We start from the raw sequence: 23,865 nt of genomic DNA on the forward strand, positions 1-23,865 counted from the left end.
TAAAATCTATTTCCCTAAAGTTTCAGATTTCCCAAATCTCTCTCCCTCATCCTGTACATACCATGTTAAAGTAAAACTTGCTATTCCATCAGGTGAAGTTCATGATTTACTCAGAGTAAATGTGAACTATACACCATGCAAGTTATACAATGGGTACAATCTTAATTTTATCACACAGGTTACTAAAGAAAAGTTTCTCAAGTGTTTTCCTTTTATTCCTCTTCCACCACCACTAACCACCTTCTTTTTTTTTATTATTATCATTAAGAAGTTGTACAAAGAGGTTTCAGTTCAATATGTCCGTTTATGAGTATAATGCAACTTGATCAAAATCATCCCTTTCATCATTCTCTCCCATCTCCCCCAAGCTGGTAAATTTTCTTTCCTCCCTATATCTGCATCACCAGTCACTAGGAAAAGAAAAATAAGTAAAGTATAAAATAGTTTTTAAAAAAGTATAGAAAATGGAAAAAAGGCAACAAAAATGTACTCACTACCTTACACAGGTAGCCTTAACGCGTCTGTATATCACCTTGACAATAAAATTGAATTAAAAAAAGAAAATGGAAAAAAGGGGAAAAGAGTAAAGTTTGGGAAAAGGAAAAAAGTAAAGTATAAAATCATTTCTTACAAGTCTGGTAGGAAGGACATGTAACAAGGTCTTGAATAGATAAAAAATGGTTCATACTTCTCAGTAAAGTAATGTCAGGAGTGATGTTAATTTTTAACAAAAAGGATTTCTTCTTTCCAAAAGAAAGGGACTTAGTGTCATTACTAGGAGCCTAGTACCAGATGAATGGTTCTTAATACTGAAATAAGTATTCATGTAACAACAGCACACACACTTTCATAAAACTGTGAACATAAATCAATAGTCACCAGTTTTTAACATGGTCAGCATTGTGAATGCATCTTTCTGTTTTACTGTTGCTCGTGGCCTGTAATTTAAGCAATCTCCAGGATATAAAAATTAAGAAGTACTGAAAAGAGCTGAATTTTCAAAGGCCTTTTTATAGCATTATTCTATACTCTAGCTTGGTAGTTGACTCCCTGGCCTGTTGAGAGAACAACAGGAAGAAAAAAAAAAGCAATATTTTTGGTTGGCTGTACACTTCATCAGGCTATAATTTTTCTGATCTCCTAGTCACACATCATTTTTACTTAGGTAAGATCAGTAATGTCAAATGTAATTATTTCTCTCCTTTAGTCTATCAGATCGAATAATCCAGAGCGCCACACATTATTAGCCAGTATCCTTCCATCTTTGTGTTTCTGGTTGTGCCATTTCTAGCACAAAAATCTTCGGTGACTTTCAGAGACTATTTTCAATGCCAATTCTCTCATCAGGCCTTTCAGGATCCTGTGGCTGAGAGTGTTCTCTCTTTATCTAGGCTTTGATGGGCTGGTGTCCCGCCCTGTTTTGGTTAGTTCCTTTCTATCCGTCTCATCCCTCAGTCCGATTGGAAGCATCTCTAATTTAAACATATTCATATCTTCATGAAGCATGTGCCACTTGTTTGTTCTTACTATGCCCTCAAGCATTCCTAGATGAATATGTGGATGGATGATGAAATGTGGCTGTTACCACTTATCCCCTCAGTAGAATTCTACCAGCATTCCTAATACACACAGCAGGAGACAGATGCAATATGAAGAAGGTAGAGACAGCTAGCTAGAAGGTGGGCCAGACAGACCAAGGGCAGTGGTCAGGCTGACGTGTTGATAGAAAAGTTACCTTCACTAGTCATGACTCACAATGAAATCAATAGGTAAATTTAGTGGGAGGCGGGGAGGGAGAAGAAACCAACACAAAGGGTTTCATACTCAACAGGATAAAGAAAAATAGGTAGTCTAGACAAGATCCCTCGGAACCTTCAATATGCTACTGTACTCTCACTTTCTAAATAGAATATCTTATTTACTTTCTCTCAATGTATTTGGCCTTAGAATCCTTCTCATGTACATGGAATACCTGTCACTATTTTTCAGGATATAATGACTCATAGAACAAAATTGACAAAAAGTGGGGAGGTGGGAGGGAAGAGATGGTAAGGGAAAAAACAAAGGAGGAGGTAACAATGCTCGATAGGAAATGTACTCATTACCCTACTCATGTAACTGTAACCCCTCTGTATAGTATTTTTATAATAAAAATATATATGGAAAAGAAAAAAGTGAAATAAAAGTCTACCTATTGTAGTAGCACACTTGATTAACTACTAAGCACTATTCAAGAAATATTCATGTATTAATCAGGGAGGGTGTTTTTACTAGAGTTTCCCCAAAGTATACCCCTATCAAAATGGGTTATTTTGGTGGTACACATCTTGGAAAGTAGTTAATAATATTAACTAAATGTTAGTGATAATATGTAATAATATCTCAAACTATCAAAACACAACATGAAGATATGCTGTCTAGTTGTGCTTACTTTTAAAATCTGAATTTAAAGAATTCAAATGTGCTTTATAATAGACTATCAGGGTTTGTTTTATATATTTTATCGATGTATGATGTTTCCTCCATGATAGATCCTTTGAAGAATTGGAAAAAACAAAGGGACAAATACCAGCCCAAAGTATAGTTTACTTAGCTGAAAGAATTTTCATGCATGCCCATGAAACCATTATTAATAACAGATCAATAAATCATAAAGAATGATCCAGCAGAGAACAATAATTAATGTCAAAGAAGGAGTAAGTACATAAAATAAGAAAACAGCCACTTTTCTTATCAACTGCCCAAGGATTCTTCTAAGATAAAAGTATTGAAGCACATCTCAATAATGTACAACCACTAAGAATACCCGTTCTTTCCCATTTATATAATCTATTTTTCTATGAAAAGACTCTTTTCTTGACCTTGTGCTATTCATATTTTAACTATTGACCTGAGCTGAACTATAAGAAACATGGTAATCAAATTTACAGTTAGCATAATCTTTAAAAGATAGTCCTAAAATCAAAATTATCCTAATAGCCCTGGGCAATACTTCCTGGAATACAACTACAAAGTAATGCAATCATATATTGTGAATCAAGGAGAGAGGGAAAGAAAGAGAAAGAGAGAAAATAAATATTTAAATAAATATTTCATTAACAAAGCTAAAGAGGTTTCCTACCAACAGTTCTTCTAGTAGTCTTTTTATGCAAATCTATAGGGTGAATTTCTAAGTCAGGCATTACATGGAACCAGGAATCACTCCTGCAGAGAATAAATAACCTTGGCAATCCAAGCAAGAACAACAATGGGCCTGCTACATGTGTAACAGAATATTAAAGTTCAAAAACACAAGAGGGGAGAGAGAAATACAGCAGCTGTCGCACCGAGAGGGGAAAAAAAAGAGGATTTCAAATGCCTTTATGTTTAACACTACGCATTTGAAAAACCTTATTAAAAAATTAAGCAGGTAATGAACAGTGATGGCACATGTCACTTAGGAGACAAAGGAAGGAGGATCTCCAAGCAAACACACAAGAACATATCTAAACATTGAAATAAAAAATAAATTTTGAAGGCAAGATTCAAGAAGCAGACTGTTTACCTAACAAGAATTATGACCAGAGTTCAATCTTCAGGACTCCAAAAATAAATAAGTATATTAATCTATTAAAATGAATAGATAAATGGCTAAGTCTCACTATACCAAAAGGTCCACTATTTTTTGGACTGACATTTGATAAGAAATGTAAAAAAAAATACAAATAGAGCACTGCTCAGAAGACTTCATCAGGCCCCTAGAAATCTCAACAAGAGAGGGAATTCAGTTAAATAACACAAATCCCACTGGTAAGTAACTACAAATGAAATATGACTAAAAAGTTAAGCATATTTCATGGCTACACTCTTGTAAAATAAATCACTTGGAATTTTTCTTTACGAGAAGACAAATATGAAAAAATATTACAGGAAACCAAGTCTTACAGGAATAAAAAAAGTTAAGGTGTAACTAAACCTTAGAGAAAGAAAGAAGGTATTATGGCAAGGAAGATCTGGATTGTTCAGAAAAGGCTAAGGTGTCTTGTAAAAGGCTTGGATTCATGTTGGAAACATTCATTCATTCACTGATCATTGTCACTCCTTTCAACATTCTCACCCAGCTCCCTCCCCTACCCACCCTGTGTTTATTTAGCTTAAATCTTCCATTTGGCTTACATGTACATATGATACATGTTCCCGGTTTATATAACTCCATTTCTCTGATCCCTGAAGGATCAAATGAACCGTGTGGGTGTGTGTGTGTGTGTGTGTGTGTGTGTGTGTGTGTGTGTGTGTGTGTGTGTGTGTGTGTGTGTGTGTGTGTGTGTGTGTGTGTGTGTGTGTGTGTGTGTGTGTGTGTGTGTGTGTGTGTGTGTGCGTGCGCGCGTGCGTGCGTGCGTGCGTGCGTGCGTGGATCACAGCTTATAACTGGACCAGGTACTAAAGTCTGGAGGTTCTTATATCTAATTAACTATCAAAAAGCTAGAAATGGAGTTATGCCCAAGTGGTAGAACTCTACCCTTGAGCCCAAAAGCTCAGAGACAGCACCCAAGCCCTGAGTTCAAGCCCTAGGACTGGGAAAATAAAAAGAATATCATAAACCATATGCAACAGTCATTAAGAGTTCAAGTGGCCTGGCAGAAAAGCAGCTAATAATAAACTCCATGAATAAACTCTGTTACAGAGCAAAATAAATAAATAAATAAATAAATAAATAAATAAATAAATAAATAAATACCTGTTAGCATTGACAAAAGCAGATCTTAATTTAAAAACAAAGTGAATCAGAGTCACTTTTAAAACAAATTAAAATACATAAGCGCTGAAGAGTGAAGAACAAGAATATTCAAAAGTGTATAAAACACACAAGTAGAAGTCTACCTTTTGTAAGGCTAATCCAGAACAGATATTCTAATGAGGTCAATTTCAAAATCCCCAAACCTCTTCAACTAGCTTTCTGGTGGATGATCAAAATCATCCACCAGGCAAAGAAAACAAGAATAAAGGGATAAACAGATATGTAACACAAGGGTGGTTTCCATTTCTTCTAATTAGTCTCACTCATTGCATAGTAAGATAAAACAAACAAAGGCTCAAATGGGAATTTAGAATCATAAAAACATGTTGGAATGCAGCTTATTAGTAGAAGCATGTGTATAAGAGGGGTGAGATTTTAAACAATAATAGAAATTGCATATTAGTGTGAAATCTTTTCATAACAATAAGGAATTAAAAGGTAATTCTGGCTGTTATTCACAATCTAGATTATAAAATAGGGAAGAAAGCCTGGATTAAAGATTAAAAGAGAATCAACATTTTATTTAAATAAAGAGAATCCCTGGGAAATCTTAAACCTCAAACTAAAATTCACTGGTGACTGGTTAGTTGACCACAGCCTGAGATAAATTTAAAGTCAAGTAATCAACTAGAATTACAACATATTAATAGTTTGAGTGTTTTAGTAATGAAAGTGTTTTGAGCTTGAAAAATAAGAATGGTTTTAATTAAACCTGAGCAGGCCCCAAACCCTGTGGTTCTAACTTTATATAATAAAAATCCCATGTAGTTGTGAAATAACGTGCTCCTCACAGTCAGACCTATATCAAATCTAAGTTTAGATATTCATTATCATTAAAAATCTATCGGAAGACACAACTTCCTTCATTCTTGGGATAGTAATTATTATTAGAATGAGCACAATAATATTATTCATTCTACTTATCTTTAAAGGATAAATTCAAATAGTAGAGCAGGGCTTGCAGATGTGCAGATGTTAATTAAATTTAAATTCTGTTGAGCCCATTAACCTTAAAAAATTGAACATCACTATTAAAAAGGGGGGGGGAGAAAGAGAGAAAGAGTTTTAAGAAGTAACAAAATGTACAGGTGCTAGTGATTCATACCTGTAATCCTAACTACTCAGAAGGCTAAGATCTGAGTATCAAAGTTTGAAGCTAACCTAGGCAGAAAAGTCCATGAGACTTTAATCTCCAATTAGCCAGCAAAAAGCTAAAAAAAAAAAAAAAAAGTGGCTCAGATGGTAGAGGGCCAGCCTTGAGCAAATAAACCAAGTGAGAATATGAGTTCTTGAGTTCAAAATCCTTTCCTGGCATACAAAAGAAGATAAAATTCCAAATTCCGAAAGCTGATAATATGGTCATTTTCTATGCAGTAGCCCATTCTACACAAAGTATGTTTTAATTTTAGATCAGATTATTCAATATTTTGCTGAGGATATTTTACAAATACATAACCTGAAAAAATTCTCATTTAATTCTTTCCAGTAATGCAGTTGATTGAAAAGAAGCATTCTGAATATTGGCCTTTCTGGAACTTAAAGGGATTTTATTAATATGAAGACAGTGCTCTTAGCTACCTGCACCCATGCAGCCAATAGGAGAATGCACTTCTGAATGCTAATGACACTTTTATATGTCATCCATCCATGTAACAAACTTCCTCTTTAAGTACATATCAGCTTTCAAAAGCATACTCAGGAAAAGAGGAGCTGAAGGAAAATGAAGGAAGGGGCGACATTGTCTAAAAGAGAAACGTATGTATTACCTGAAATGTGAAATGGTAACCCCTCTGTATAGCACCTTAATAATAACAAAATTATATATATATATAAAGCGTACTCAGGGGAATCAGCTCACTTTTTCTTGCTCCTTTATCACCTATGGACACAGCTTTGCTTCTTCTACTCCACAAACCACCACAATGAATATCTGCTGCATTCAGGAGCTTTCTGCTACTACTCAGCCTACATCCATCTCTTCTTCTTTTCTTTCCCCCAACTCTGGTGTCATATATGAATAAACTATACAATCTCTGTAGAATCTTATGACTACTGAGAACAGAAATAATGCCCTATTATATATTTCTCCATTTTCCTGGTATAACTTGTTTGTGGACGCTTAAATATTACTGAAAATAATCTTATAAACTACCAAATACTAAATGAGATGTTACCCTGTGTGTGTATACAACTTAGTTCTTTACTAATTTGTCTAACTGATAAAAACAAAACACCAAAATGTCTCTAATACAAGTATGTTGTTCACCTTCTCCTTAAAGAAAGATTGTATGGGGAGGGGATGAGTGTGGGTGAGGGAGAGAAGGGACAATGTGACAACAAGGGATGGGGTATGAATGATCTACAAGTAATGTGCTTATTGCCTTACTTATGTAACTGTAACCCCTCTGTACAGCAACTTTACAATAAAATAAAATTTAAAAAAAGAAAGATTGTATACAAAAGTGCCATGTATTTTTATAGTATAATATTTTTGTATCTTTGAAGTACCACCTGCTGTGGAAAGTGATACTCTTTCTTTCTTTCCCTTTTTATCATACTTCCAAATCAACAGCTCTTGCCGACAGGACCAATAACAAGAGTTAGCAGGGTAGTTAATTAAGCCATGGGAACTAGGAGGGGGCCCTAATTATAGTTATCAGAGCAATTAAACACTTTGATAAGATTCAATTAAGTTCTCATTATAATCTGTCTGTTCTCACTTGCTCAGGAATGTGTGACAATAGCCTGTAATATCAAGGGAAAGGAGGCATCCTGCTATTGTGTCTGTTATCAAATTTGGGGTTCACGGGAAACTTCATAAGGAGGTTGAGATTTGAACATCAGCACTCTATGCTGTATTTTCTTATCTTAAGGGAACTGAATTTTTGAGTCTAGGATTATTACAGCAGCTGCCACTCATGTCATCTTCCTTCTTCTCTTCCATTTCCCTTACTTCCTATAATTCTTTCTCCATCCAAAAGTGGTCAGAATCAGAAAGTCTATATTCTTTCTCATATGATTTCACAATTTCTGGCCAATATATAATGAAATATTTGATTGTATGTCATGTTTTTGCTTGTTTGTGTGGAGGTTTTTGTTTTGTTTTGTATATTTTGCTGATCCAGGGCTTGAATTCTGGGCCTGGACACTGTCCCTGAGCCTCTTTGTACTCAAGGCTAGTACTCTACCATTTCAGCTTTTTCTGAGTAGTTTATGGGAGATAAGAGTCTCATGGACTTTACTGCCCAAGCTGGCTTAGAACTTAGAACTGGCTTAGATCCTCAGATCTCAGACTCCTGCAAAGCTAGGATTACAGGCAAGAGCCACCAATACATGGCTTATCTCATATTTTTACAGTAAATTCATTTATCAGGGTCTACAAATGTTTAAATAGGGATACAGGTTGACCCATTGTAACATTGAGATGTACAAAACACTGTTGAACAATGAACTTTACAATTTAGGTGGGAGGGTGAGGGAGGGTGTGTGTGTGTAATTGTAGAAGTGGGAGGGGAGGGATGGTAGGGGGAAAACAAAGAAGGAGGCAACAATGCTTAATAAGAAACGTACTCATTACCTTGCTCAGGTAACTGTAACCCCTCTGCACAGCATTTTCACAATAAAAAACTTATAAAAAATTTATACTTAACAACATCCTATTGCTCTAGGCACAGACTATTATCATGTGCATTATACTTACCCTGGCTTTTTTTGGATCTTGATGTTCTGTGGCTTGTTTTTTTTGTTTAACTCACTCCCGTTCTTGAACCATTTGAATCTGAGGGTGGGGTATTCAGAACTGGTTTCACACCGAAGCACTAGTTTGGAGCCCGCCACTGATTCTTGGCTTTTCATTTCTTTCAATCGGGGAGGCAAGGCTAAAAAAAAGAGAGAGAAGAAAAAAACATTCTGATCACTAAGCAGTCTTACAAAAAAAAGCATTAATTTTGAGTACGTCTGAACGAGAAAACAGTCTGAAAGTTTTACTGAGAATACAAATAGTTGAAAACGAGTGAACCCAAGTCAATACACTGATATTAACTTTAAGAAAAGTAAAATGCCCTAATGAAACCTATGCAGGAAAAGGTGTGTACGATAGGGGGAAAGAGGACTTAAATTATAAAATTTACTCCAAAACAAATTCTAAGTAGTTATTTCCCTAATCTTTAAATTCTCTGACACAATAAAAAAAATCCTAGGCATTCTCTATTTTAAAGCAAAGAGCTTATGCCAAAGGAAGACATGATCCACTATTGTTTTCAAGACATTATCCAACATTCTTTATCACATGTCAAATCATAATGATTTGACAAACTCATATGGGAAAAAAGGCACTGGGAGCATCACACCCATTTTTGTCACCAGAAACTTAAATTTGAGAGATAACTCTAAATGATTGACTTATCCACAATTACAAAGTTTCATCAACTAAGCTTCATAGATGGCAGAAAACAAAACAACAATAAAAAAGAAAGACAAACAAAAACCAAAGGCAATTCATAAACCTTAACGTTGCTTCTTTCTCCAAGACTAAGGACATTTTGACAATATGACTCTATATATTTGCTTTCCTAAAAGCAATGAATGACTTCAGGTGACCACCATAGTCATACCACAGCAAGGTTGTTTGGATTTAGCATTTACAAATCTTGCCAACAAAAACTGTAAAAAAAAAAAAAATCTGCATTGTATATTCACATGTAGAATACTATATAAACTCATATATCCTTTCAAGACTGCTTAAAAGAATGTGAGACAAAGAGTAAACAAATGCAGGAGTGGTACTCACTAGACACTATGTTCTAAATGAACTATACAACTTGTGGGGGGATGGAAAGAAAATTAGGAGAGAGGGAGCAAAGGGGTGACATTGATGAAAAAAATGTATTCTTTATCAGACTTCTATAACTGAAACCCCTCCGTATATCACCTATATAATAACAAGAAAAATGCAGGAAGAAAAAAAGAATAGCTGTTATTTACTGGAACACTTTTGGACAAAATGTTGAAACAGCTGAGGTTTATTTCAAAATAATATGGTGAAGGGGGTGACAGGCATACAGATGTCATGAAATTACCAAGAAGTGTGTCATTGTAGAAGTTGAGCAATAAATTCATGTTGTGGTTTTTCATGTAATTCTGTATGGTATATCTGATCTTTTCATAATAAAAATATGTTTTAATATCAAAGCACAGACGCATGTTTTTTTTCCTGTACACACAAAATTTCATTTAATAATCAACATCACAGAACCTCAAATCTCAACAGCTCTCAGTTTCTGCTGAATCTTAAAAAAGTCAACTACAAAGCCCACTTCTGTCTCAATCCAGGAACTAACAGGAAACCCCAGAAAATGAACCTAGGCAAATGAGACCGATTCAGTGCATAATTACTCGCTGGGAAAGGAGCAAGGGTCCAAGGACAGCAATCAAAGTTACCTGAGATGTGAACAGGAAATGCAATACCTTACCAAGTAAAGGTATTTGTTTTTCTACAACTCTGCCCTTACCAGGAAAAACTAAAAGTATGTCAAGAATGGGCATATAAATTATTATAACAAAACACATTTAAATATTGTAATTTCCTAGCAATACTTCTATAATTATATATCGCTTTCTTATTTCTTGGGAAGACTGAGAGAAGATGTGGAAAAGCACTCACGGATTTTGTCTGGTTTTCTCTCTCTCTCTCAGTATCTCTCTCTCCCTCTCTCTGATGGTGTAAAAATAAAATTTTCTTCCTGAACAACTTGCATGGATTTGTGGCTTTTTGATTCCTTGTGGTTTGTGATTCTCTGTTTTAGAGGCTTTTTTAAATGACACTAAATGCTAATCTACCTGGAATTAGATGTCTATGTATTCTTTTTAGCTTCTTAGGATCATTTTTAATTTTGTGAAGCTGATGAAGAGTTTAGAGGAATCAAATAACTATTCACAAGCTAAATGGCACCAAAGAAACTGGTTTGCACATATCAAGAACAATAAAATGTTTCCATTTATGTATGAACTAAAATAACTGGGGTTTTCCCACTTGATTTTTCCTTTAATTTGAAATACAACCCAAATTCAAGATTTCATTTCTTGCCTCTAGGAAAAATGCACTAAACACAGTCACTAAATTTCAAAGGCCACTAAATCTCAGATGTCACTAACTCTTAGAAAGTGCTATGTTCTCTCATCCAGCACCCCACACATTTGCTTATCCACATCTGAACTTCAATTCGAACACAAATCCACAAGCCTGTGTTTCCGCTAGTTTCTTCATAAAACATTTTGATACAAGACCACTGCGTATCACTTTCTGCCATTTTTCATTCTCTTTCCCTTCCTTGCTCCACTTTCCTCTTGTGCCTTCATTTATTTATGTCTTTTTGCTTGATTAAGAACCCTGATTTCAAACATAAGGAATCAATCAGACAAATTTGGGGATAAGCCAGGTGCTGGTGGCTCATGCCTGTAATCTTAGCTTCTCAGGAGGCTGAGATCTGAGGACCGAGGTTCAAAGCCAGGCTAGGCAGGAAAGTCCACAAGACTCTTAGCTCCAATAAACCATTCAAAAAAGCTAGAAGTGGCATTGTGGCTCAAAGTGGCAGAACGCTAGCCTGGAACAAAAAGAGCTCAAGGACAGCCCCAGCCCCAAGTTCAAGCCCCATAACTGAAAAACAAAAACAAAAACAAAAAGCGGGGGGGGGGGGGGGGGGGAAATAATCTACAAAATTGGTCAAAGCTTTGAAAGTGTCCATGTTAAAAATGACAAGAGAAGACTATGATGCTGTTCTAAATTAAGGGAAATCAAACAGACATGGCAAATAAAAGCATGGGCAGTGGCTGTGATCCTGCTACAGGGAGGATTAAGAGTTATTCAAGACCCTTTGGAGACTACTGGGGATATCCGAATGAAAATACTGTAACAAAACTCAGTTTCTCAACTCGAGTGTTGCATTGTGGATCTGCAGAGGAATCTCTTCAGTCTTAGGATGTAACGCTGACATATTCTGGAATAAACTATCATGGTATCTTCAGCCAAACTACAGATGGTTTAGCAAGTAGGAAATTCATACAAATGTGGACTTAAACACACACATACATACACATCCAGAAAAGGAGAGTGGGAAGGAAACTGGTTCTTCATATTCCTGCCTTTCTGATCTGGACTTTTGACCTTAAGTAAAAAGACCCAGGTTTAATAAGGTCTCTGTCTCTGTCTCTCTCTGTCTCTGTCTCTCTGTCTCTCTCTCTCTTTCTCTCTTCCTCTCCCTCTCCCTCTCTCTCTCCCACCTCCTTCTCCCCTTCTCTCCCTCCCTCCCCGCCTCCTCTCCCTCCCTCCCTCTCTTCTTCCCTTCCTCCCTTTTTTGTGCTGGGGAGTAAAAGCAGGGTCTCACACATAAAAGACTAGTGCTCTACAACTGAGCTATACTCCAGCCCTGGTTAGGATTCACTCTCCCCCAACTCTTCCCTTCCCACTGCACCCCCACCTCCGCACCACCCACCTCCTCCACTGACTAGAACATGCTATATAGTCCAGGCTGGCCTGGAATTTAAAATCCTCCTCCCTCTGCCTCTCTCCATATTGCTATGATTAAAAGCATGAACCACTATGCCCTGCCCTCATTTAAGTACTTTTAAAGTCTTGATTAAGGTTGCAATCATGAAAGAAACTGTTTCAAATATTTATCATTTGTAACTTTAATTAACTAATGTTTTAAGCCATTGATGCCTCTTAATAGGTGGGTGGAGTTACACTGAGATGTTCACATGGTTCAACTCCATAGCCATGGCTTTGGGGCTGTTATCTCAGAAGATTCCTTGAGGGGGCAATACCAATCTGTCATCTGGCAGATCAAATCTTTCCTGTCCTGTTATTTCTTTTTGGTGTTCATGAGCATAGATCCCACAAAGGGCACATCCCTTTGCTTAAGAGATGATCTGAAATGTAATGAGGCAGAAGCCTTCAAATATAAGGTACTGATTAAAATAGATCTATTCTTTAAGGCAAGCCTGGTGTGTAAACATTTCTTGATATCATGGTCTAGGTCCACCAATAACAACTAGGCCGAGTTTCACTTGCAAGGGAGCTATAACTCCATCCGAGGAGAAAGCTCCCAGCTACTCTCAGACTTCATCTCCTGATGAGTCTCCTTGAAAGGGTGTTTTTTCCATGTGTACTACGGCATGGGGTAACTTCTGCACCATGAGGATTTCCAACTTATCGAAGATCCACTCTTTTAAGGAATAAACTCAAAATCTCTATAAGATAAGAGGACAGAAAGAAAGCCTGTGCATCACCAATGGAGTCTCACAACTGCATCCCTTGACCTGAAGATCCTCTGCAATCAGTGGTACCCATTCAAGAATTATCATATGCCAAGAGTTCAAATATACATAGCAGGAAACTTAGCAACAATGTACAACTTTTATTGACACAAGTATTTCAACAAAGCAAACTAATAATTTCAAAGATTTGCCACATTTTCTATAATAAGACCAATTCTAATGATGTGAATTTGCATTGATTAAGAATTACAAAAAGTTATTTGTTAATTGAATGCATTTAAATAGATGCAGGTTTACTCACATGGTATAAACCTATTAATTTCATTAAAAAAAAAACAGTAAGAGTGTTTACAAATGGCCATCTTCAGAGCTACACTCCTTACAGTGAACTGAGGAAGTTGATTCAAACACTATGGTATTATTTTTTTAAGATGCTTGGTTTGAAGGTATGAACCACAACCCAAGTCAAAATCTATACTTACTCTAAAGTCACAGAAAATGAGCAAATAGTCTACTATGCTCAAGAGGATGCCTTTTAAAAACACATGAAAAAAAAGAGAATCATCTATGGAAACCACAGGAAGGAAAGCTGTGAACAGCAGGCGTGAAGAGTCCACAAACTATTGCTGCTAGTATCCATGTACGTATGTCTGTTCTGATTGGTACTACATTCAAACATCCAAACTGCTTGTGGGAACAGATGGAAGATACAGAGCATCTCAGGAGCCTAAAACAGGAGCAGAGTGTTTGTTAAATGGTAAGTGTGTAGAAGCACCTGTAACATATAAGACAGGAGGGGACAAAACCAGATTCCAGAGCCCAGACCTATCTTCCTATAAAACACTGCTTAGGATTGAGGGACCTCTGGCATTAGTTATTGTTTCTATGCATTAAAAAGGATGGGGACTTTTGGAAATGAAATGTAAGGCAAACTGGAAGATGGTCAAATGTTACTGTCATCTTTACTTGTTCTAAACTCCTAGCTGGACACCACCATAGGAGTATGTAGCCTCTGCCTCAGCTAAGGTCCCACTCGTGTTCATACCTATTGTTCAGCTCCAATGGCCCATGCCTGTCTACAGTATTATGGCTGCTCGCCCCTGCAGGAAGAGCGTATGCTTGTCACTTTATACCCTATGGGTCATCAGTGTCAGCAACAGTTCTGTATGTACACTGTGAGACGTATGATGTTTATTTCCTTCTACAGGTGAGGAGATGAGGTTTATTATGGAAATTGGGCAGTGTCACAAGTCTAGCAAGCTACAGCACCAGGAATGAAACCCAAGAATTCTCTTTACACCATGATGGCTTTGCTGGGCTTGAGGTAGATTCAGAAAGAGAGAGAGACAGAGAGAGAGACAGAGAGAGAGAGAGAGAGAGAGAGAGAGAGAGAGAGAGAGAGAGAGAGAGAGAGAGAGAGAGAGAGAGAGAGAGAGAGAGAGAGAAAGAGAGAGCGCAAACTAAAAAGCTAGTAAGGATCACTTCATTTCACAGCCAACGTGGTAATCTTTGGATTCTTGTAAGAGGCTATTTAAATAAGACCACCCCTTATGTCAGCCTATAAGAGATTTCTAACGGTATAAAATTCTCCTAGGAAATCAGGGCAGACTCACTACTTAAGAGCACTGTGAATCCTGAAAATGGATACCATGTTTATTTAAGTCAGCCACCCTCCTCTTCTATGAAGTTCTGTTGTTCTTCAGCCAGTATTTCATAGTTAAAGCCTAAAGATAAGATCATGAAACTAGTGCAATGGCAATTTTGGGAGCTTAGGAAAAGCAGTTAAAATGAGGTCCTACTGACACATTTTCAACAATAAATCCTTTAGAATGATTATAGCTTAATTTATACTGAGTTCCTAGTAAGTGCCAGGCACTGTCCTAAGAACTTTGTGATCATGAACTCCTGAAAATGTTATCCTTTGGCAGGTACATGTTACTATAACTATGCCCAACTTATAGATGAGAAAATGAAAACGAGTAGAGGAACTTATTTTAATTTTTTGGCTTTATTGAGGAATAAACTCGGGGATTGTTAAGGGGAATTCTACCACTAGATCCTTGGCCCCAGAAATTTTTGTTGTTATGTTTTTCAGATAGGGCCTTGCACTTTGCCTAGGATTGGCTTCAGACCAAATATGATCCTTCGTATAGCTGGGATTACAGTCATGCACTACCATAATTTCCTTACTCCACCATAACCTGCTTATTTGAGATGGAGCCCAATCATTTTAACTGGGCTGATTTTGAACCATGATCCTCTTGATATCTGCCTCCTGAGGACCTGAAAATATAGATGTGATCTACCATGCCTGCTTTATCAAGAGCCCCTTTTATCCCAGAGTTCTTGCTCTAAATGACCAAGCAATGAAACTGAGTTCTTTGCTATTCTTTCTGTAGTTGAAATGGAAGAGGTTTATATTGTTGGTGTATCAATAGTGGCCACAGTTGCCTAACAAACCAAATAGACCACATCTCAAGTAAAAAAGCCAGTCTAGGGGGGGAAAAAAGCAGATATGCAAAATTGCTGAATTTTCTGAGTTAATTTGATGATCTATGAGGAAATAAAACAAGACAGAGTACTTGAAATGGATATTATATGCAAAACAATTCTTTTGAACAACGTGCTTGTCCATCTGTCACAAACGTCAAATGCCACCAGGGTCAATAGTGCTATATTCCATTCTGTATTCGCTGAAATGTGAGAGGCCCCAGGTGACCAACCAACCACAGAGTGTCTGGACAGATTAACGTCACTCCGTCAGGTGTTAATGCAATACACTGTGATGGTGAATGCTGCATAAATCACGGCCCAGTGGCCAACAGTTTGAAGGTAACTGTTCAACAGGCTGCTTAATTAACGCTGTCACCACAGCTGCCCCCAATTAGAAGAACATCTTACTCATGTTCATAAAGAAGAGGTCAGGCAAGCTTCAGAACAGGCCCTGAGCTCACAGGGTAAAAATGGACCCCATACATATTTACCCACTGGATATGTAGCAAAGTTCATGTCTTATAAACTTCATCTTTTCTGCCTCCCCTCCCCCAAACAAAGGTTTCCCCCGTTATTTCTTTGTTTATTTTTTTCTTCCATATATATTTTTTATCATAAAAATACAATACAGAGTAGTTACAGTTACATGAGTAGGGTAATGAGTTCATTTCCTATCAAGCATTGTTACTTCCTCCTTTGTTTTACCCCTACCATCCCTTCCCTCCCCACCACCCCAACATCCCCCCTCCCCAAATTGTAAAGTTCGTTTTCAACACAGTGTCTTATATATCTCATTGTTACAATGGGTAAACCTAAATCCTTATTTCAGCATTTTGTTATTTTCCTTCCCCCCCACCCCAGCAAATTAGAAAAATGTATATACAAGATGCAAGGCACCGATATGAAATACAATGAAAACAGGGGTTATACTGTGGGGAAAGAGCATACAAAAGAAACCAAAAAAAAATCACATACGTCATTATAAGAACACTAAAAACAATAGCAAGAAAGAAAAAAAACACTGTGTCCCTGTCTTGGGGTTCATTTCGCTTAACATCATTTTATATGGTCATATGTACATAGCTTTTGACCTTTTTGGCTTATCCTAGACATGTACTAGTTATTGCAAATAAGGGAAGCCATGGGACCTATGTTTCTTTGGGCTTGGCTTACTTCACTTAATATAATTTTTTCCAAGTCTTTCCATTTCCTAACAAATGGAGTGGTATTATTCTTTCTGATGGAGGCACAGAATTCCAGTTTATATATATACCACATTTTCTCAATCCATTCATCTACTGAGGGGCATCTGGGTTGGTTCATATATTAGCTAGGTAAACATGGTTGTGCTGGTAGCTTCAGTATGACCTTGTTTGTGATCGTTTGGGTAATGCTCAAAAGTGAGATTGCTGGGTCAAAGGGGAGCTCTATATGGAGTCTTTTGAGGAACCTCCATACTGCTTTCCAAAGTGGTTGAACAAGTTTACACTCCCACCAACAATGCAGTAAGCTTCCCTTTTGGCCACATCCCCTCCAACATCTGTTGTTACTAGATTTCTTGATTATAGCCATTCTAACTGGGGTGAGGTGGAATCTCAGTGTTGTCTTGAGTTGTATTTCTTTTATGGCTAGAGATGTTGAGCATTTCTTCATATGTCTATTGGCTATTCTTATTTCCTCTTCAGAGAAGTTTCTCTTTAAGTCTTTAGCCCATTTATTAATTGGGCAGTTGTTTCTTTGAGGATTTGTTGTTGGGGGATTTAAATTTTTGAGTTCTAAGTATATATTGATATGAGATCCTTGTCCGTTGTGTGGCTAGTGAAGATCTCCCAATCAGTAGGCTTTTTATTGATCTTTCTAGCTATGTCCTTTGCCATGCAGAAGTTCTGCAATTTCATGCAATCCCATTTGTCCAGACTTTCTTTGATTTGCTATGTTTCTGAGTCTCTATTAAGAAAATTTCAACCTGTGCTAAGGAGCCCTAGAGTTTTACCTATTCATCCCTGTAATGTTTTCAGGGTGCCTGCTTTGACCTCAAGGTCTTTGATCCATTTGGAGTTGATTCTGGTGCAAGGTGATATATACGGATCTAGCTTTAGTTTTCTACAGGTGTTTAACCAATTTTGCCAGCACCATTTACTGAAGAGGCTGTCTTTCTTCCATTCTATTGTTTCAGTTCCCTTGTCAAAGATAAGGTGGCTATAGGTCTGTGGGTTTATTTCTGGGTCTTCAGTCCTATTCCATTGGTCCTGAGGTCTGTTCTTGTGCCAGTACCAAGCTGTTTTGATTATTGTGGTTTTGTAGTAGAGCTTGAAACTTGGAATTGATATTCCTCCAGCACTGTTCTTTCTGCTAAGGATTGTTTTTGCTATTTGGGGTTTTTATTGTTCCATAAGAATTTTGGGACTGCTTCTTCTATTATGTTGAAGAGATTGGTATATTAATAGGTACCCATTATTTGTTATACAAACCTTTCTCACCACTTCCAAAATGCTGACAAGTACAGAAATTGAGAATGATCTAGTTAGCAAAAGCATGATAATTGGTCGTTTCCATAGTATAGTGGTATTTCCCTGCTCTGATGTGTTGTTTGCTCATGGACCACCTTGCCATGTGTTAATATTTGACTTTATAACCATCTTAGCATATCAGCACACCTGTAAAGTGTTCACTTCTGTCTTGCTAATCATTTTTCCTTGTTCAAACTGAATGACATTCAGTTGTTATTAATAACATGGTTGCTTTACATTTGAAACAAGGAATTTATTTATGTGTTCTAAACTGGATAAATTCCCAACTAACACGAGTTAGCATGGGCTATAATAAGTTTTCAACATGACAGCGACATGAGAGATTTTAAACAATGCAGACAAAAGCAGGCAAGTTCTGAGTGATCTGTGGATATTAGTTCCTCATTATATGTGTTTCCCATAAAACTAATTCCTTCTGTGAGAGCTAATTATGAAAAATATAAATGTGTCTTTTCACTACCTCTTAAATCTATTTCTCATTATTGAAGAAGTCTATTTTCCTAGCAGTCAATGGCCTGTTTTTGTCTGTTTTGTCCACAACTAATTAATTAAGCTGAATAGCTTATTAAAAAGTAGTAAATGCATATGCCAGGATTGGAATATACCTGCTTTACTCACAGAGCCTTACTCAAACAAAGTTAAAATTTTCTCCACTTAGTTTGTTGTAAAGTAACCAATACTCTAATCTCACCTATATAAGTTCTAGTTTGATTTCTGAGATTATTAAACTTGTGTAGCCCTTTATAATATAAAGCAACTTACTGGCACCCTAACAGGGACATGAATATGATGAAAATCTAGAAAATGATCTCAGTCAAGTTAAACATATCACTGACAGTAAGAAACTTTGAGCTGGGTGTTGGTGACTCAAACATGAAATTCGAGCTACTTGGGAGGTTAAGATTGGGAGGATCATGATTGGAGGTCAGCCAAGGCCAAAGTTCTCAAGCCCTTTCTCTACCCACAGATAGGCATAGTGGTATGAGCCTGTCAATTTAGCTACATGAGAGGTTCAGATCTGTAGAATTTCAGCTCCAGGACTTCCAAGCAGAAAAGCCTGCTTTTGAGCTTCCTCAAAATGAGCAGAGGGTCATGGGCTTGAGAATGCCAAAGTGCTTGTCTTGCAGAACAAGGCCTTGAGTATAAGACCCAATACAAATGTGGGGAAGCCAGGAGACCTGGGTGAAGGTGCTTGTTTGGCCTAAAGAACCAATCACCAGTGAACCTCCTAATATAACTCACCAACGTGGGAACCAAAGTAGTGTCTGTCATATCTACTCAATTAATCAAAAACAAAGATGAAAACAGCATTGAAATTGAAAACTTTCAGCCATGTGCTGGTGGTTGGTTCCTGCCTATAATCCTACCAACTTAGGAAGCTGAGATTTGAGGAACACAGTTTGAAGCTAACCTCAGCAGAAAAGTCTATGACACTCTACTTCCAATTAACCAACAATGAGCCAGGCAGGGGGCAAAGAGAGCCAGCTGTGAACAAACAAGTTGACCAAGAGTGCAAAGCCTGGAGTTCAAGGCCTGGTACTGACAGAAAAAAAAAATCATTGCTGATAGTACTGTCATGAGCTACAAAACATCGTTATACAATAGAAAATGATGACAGAAATACAAATAGCACCATATTTTGATAATTCCTCCCAACAACAATAACAAAAATCCCAACTGGAACATATGCTCAGAAGGAAGGGCAGATAGAATAAATGAACAGAATACACATTCTAGAATCGTAAAAACTGACACACATAAAAAAGAGGCCAACAGAAAGAAACACTGTCTTTAAAATCATAAAATCTCAGAGCCAATGCCTTTTGACAGGTTCACAGAACACTCTGTGTGGAAAACCTCGGATGCCTAAAGCAAGAAGGTTCAGAACAAAAAGGGAAATGCAGTTTTGCATAATAAGTCTAATTTTGAAAGTGCTCATCCTGCGAGGTTGTACAGGAACATAGCTCAGGAAGCAGCATACAGGAGGAGGTAGGGGAAACAAATAAAAATACTCCACAAAATATGGGATTTGAAGCCAGCTCGGCAGGCCTAGACTTCAACTCCAATTTTCCCACCTAAAGCTCAGTGGCTTGTCTACCAAATGTGAGCCATATCCTCCTCAGCCTCAAGATGGGTTTGCCTACCTCAGCATGAGTAAGACTCAAGGCATGACATCGGGCATTGACACCCTATCCCCATCTCTTTCTTTGAGTGGATTTCAGGTTGGAGGGTATAGCTCACTGGTAGGATGCTTTTCTAGTATATGAGGCCCCTGGGTTCCAGCCTAGCACCATCCAAAAAACAAAAGCAGATTCATAAGGATTTATTTGATTCATGAATGGAACTGATCATTGTTTATGTTTGCATTTTTGTTGTTTGTTTTCTGGTACAGGAGTTCGAACCTGAGGCCTCAGATTTGCTCAGCTTGCACAGAGAGCTGATAGTCTACCACTGAGCCCATGCTTCCACCATGGCTTTTTGTTGTTTTGTTGTTTTGAGACAAATTCTTATGAACTTTTCTCTCTGGCCTGAACTTGAACTCAAGTCTCAACCTCCCAAGTAGCTAGGATTCAGCTTGATTATTCTTTACCATCCTTTAATGGGCATTAACACAGAAACTTCATAACCAGCTTATTTTAAAGTGGCCTTCAGAGCATCAGTAAGCTTACTCAGCACAAATACCAATGGCATTTCTTAGAGGATTATAATTGAGTTCGTTGTTTGTGAATAACCAACATGATGAAATCTAAATAAGGTCTGCTGTTTACCTAATAGAATTATATCAATAGTAACCTTTCTTAATCTCTCTCTATATATATATGCACATATACATATATATATATGGCCTCAGTTTCCCTCTCATAAAGGATCATCTCCCATGCTACTAAACTCCAAGGCAAGTCAAGTCCATCTATTTATTTTGCTTTTGTACATACATTGTATTGCTAGCATTTAAGAGCAGAGTCACTGACCTAAGTTTTAAATTCAAACATAATCATTTAACAGTAGTGTTCAAATGGTAAGTTTATGTGGGTAGGGGAAGAGAAAAAGAGAAAGAGAAAGAGGAGAAATAAGAGGAGAAGGAAGAAAAGAAGGAGGAGGAAGAAGAAGAGGAGGAGAGGAAGAAGAGGAAGAAGGACAATGAGAAGAAAGAAGAAGGACAAGGAGAGAAGGTAAAAAGAGGAGGAAGAAGAACAATGAGGAGGAAGAAAGGGAGGAATTGAAGAAGAGAGATTTGCAAATTTTTACACAAGTTTACAAAAGGTTTAGTCTCATTTGCAGAAAAAATAGATGGAGCTGGAAAAAATTATGTTAAGTGGAGTAAGTCATGCTCTAAAAGGATGAATGTTTTCTCTCATCTGTAGAAATTAGATATAAATTATAAGTATATGTAAACATATACAGGGTCATTTGCATTTATACACAAATATGTTAACTGAAGTATGGTAAATTCAAGCGAGAATTCCAACAGTGTGACTCTTTTGAAAACTGACTTATAATTTAGTAAAATGAATATCAGGGAGCTGGAACATATGTGGTGATTAGTGGTGAGCTCAAGGGGCGGAGGGCAAACAAGGAGAGAGGAAGGGTGGGCAAATGCAATCATAATATTCAATGTACAGATGTGAAAGTGGAAGCAGGTAAATTGAGGGGATGGGTGCAGGTGGGAAGAGAGAAGAGGAGAATGATGGAAGGGATGACATTAATCAAGATACATTTTACTAGCTGGCTGCTAGTGGCTCATGCCTATAATCCTAGCTACTGGGAGGCTGAGATCTAAGGGTCACAGTGTGAAGCCAGTCCAGGCAGGAAAGTCTGTGAGACTCTTAACTCCAATGAACTACTCAGAAAAAGCTGGAAGTGGTACTGTGACTGAAGTGGTAGAGCACTAGCCTTGAGCCAAAGAAGCTTAGAGATAGCACCCAGGCCCTGTGTTCAAGTCCCAGGACCAGTATCCCACAACCCCTGCCCCCCCCAAAAAAAGTACATTGTACTCATAAACTAACATGTTGAATTGAAAATCTTTTGTACAACTATTTAAGGACATTTGTAACTAACTGATTAATTAAAATCAAAACAAAGGTTTCTGTCTCAAGAAGCCTAACCTATTGCATTTAGAAAATTCTCAAATGGAAAAGTCTAAACAATACCCTAACGTGCAGACATGGCCACTGCTCTTTGGCTGGAGATAACGAAATTTCTCTTTAAATTCTATTTTTGAAAGACAGCTATTTCTTGCATAACTTTAGCAAACCTCAAATCTCTTACATAGCACTAGGGAACCATGTCTATCAGGACCAACAGTGCTCAATAACTCTGTTGAGAAGTGGGAGCTAACTCAGCTGTGATGGTAGCATCCTCCTGAAACACATGAAAAGCCATAGAATGTGACACTCAAGAAGCCTACTGAAGGGCAAGTCCTGAAGGCCATGTTTGCACAGCGTCAATGCAACATCATTGTTGACGATCAAACCACCAGGCACACACAAAACCTTGCTGATTTAATCATCAGAATGTGCCTGCAAGTACTCCAATTCTAAGAATTTTACCACCAGAGTGACAAAAACAGACGAGGAAGCAAAATATCTGTAAAGGCTCTGAGAAACCGGAGACTTGAGTCTTCAGATATGAATGACTAGATGGAAAAACTGCTACCTAAGGACAAGAGAAGGCCAAGGGCAGCTTCACCTCCCTAATTTAGAATAAACTGAACACTGCCAGGTTTTCACTAGGACATTTATCTTGTCACTTTATACTTCTTTCCTGAGCAATCACAAGCATTTGTGCCCAGCAGAAATCTATCCTTTGAGATCCAGACCTTTGTCAGAGTTGCTTTACTCAAAAACAGTATGAATAAATTCATTCAGTTCAAAAATCTAAATCTACTTTCCCATGTATATGCCCATCTCCAGTCCATGCACATTTTAGTTAATTTTATTTGCACCCTCCCCCAAACTTCCATCCCCAGTCCTTCCAGGAAAGGAACTTACATAGCATTAGGCAATAAGCAAAGTCGATGCACTAGGAACCAGTCAACTACAAAGCAACCACAAATGTAGAAAAGAAGAGAAAGGAGAAGTAGGCCAACCGCAAATGCAACTGGACATGAAAGAAGCTGAAACATGCATTCTAGGAAACAAAGAAGGATCTAGAAAAGAAGTGTATATAATAGCAATGTCCATTGTGAAGTCTATGCAGAGGAAGCACATCAATCCAGACTGGACAGATGTTCAAGGCCAACTGTGAAACTCCACAAGCTGACATAGGAAGGAAGAGATTCCTAAGAAGACAAAGGTCTTAACACCAGCTGTTTAGCTTTATTCTGTGTTTGCATTTAGGTTTTGCAAAGAGCTCTCCCTTTTCTTCCTGAGTCATCTGGTTTTCTCTGCAACAGAGAACAATGTCTTTAAGGTGGAAACACTGTTGTTTCTAACCTGGTAACTTAGTATTCTGAACAGAAATTCAGGGTTCTGCAAATCCTGTGTACAAATTTATAGTATGAAATGTGTGACGTGCAGATCATGTGACTGATTGCCTACCAAGTTTGAGAATTTGTAGAATATACCATTGGGTAAGTTTACCAAAAGTCTTTTGAGAGCCTGTTGAAAACTCTAAGTGAACCCAGACTCCCAATGTTAGAGAACTCTTTAAGGTGATAACTAACTCTTTAAAGTGAGCAGAGGTGAGAAAAATATGGTGTCAGAGCCAAATCCTGCCCTTCCATAATGTTTTGTTAAATGAAGTTATATTGGAAACCATTTACATTGGCTTGCTTATAACTGTAATTGC

At 37.5% G+C, this 23,865-nt stretch overlaps 1 protein-coding gene across 8 annotated transcripts in view; it reads right to left on the reverse strand.

The window, feature by feature from the left end:
- The window catches only part of Nrg1 (neuregulin 1), a 1,056,971-nt gene that overhangs the window by 161,131 nt on the left and 871,975 nt on the right, over positions 1–23,865 (reverse strand). For all 8 annotated transcript variants that reach the window (XM_070016218.1, XM_070016220.1, XM_070016215.1 and 5 more), the window contains exon 2: positions 8,478–8,655. In XM_070016218.1, the coding sequence (XP_069872319.1) occupies positions 8,478–8,655 (178 nt within the window). The remainder of the gene's footprint in view (positions 1–8,477; positions 8,656–23,865) is intronic.

Source organism: Dipodomys merriami, unplaced genomic scaffold, assembly GCF_024711535.1.
Source record: "Dipodomys merriami isolate MVZ:Mamm:240054 unplaced genomic scaffold, mDipMer1.0.p SCAF_12, whole genome shotgun sequence".
NCBI lineage: Eukaryota > Metazoa > Chordata > Mammalia > Rodentia > Heteromyidae > Dipodomys > Dipodomys merriami.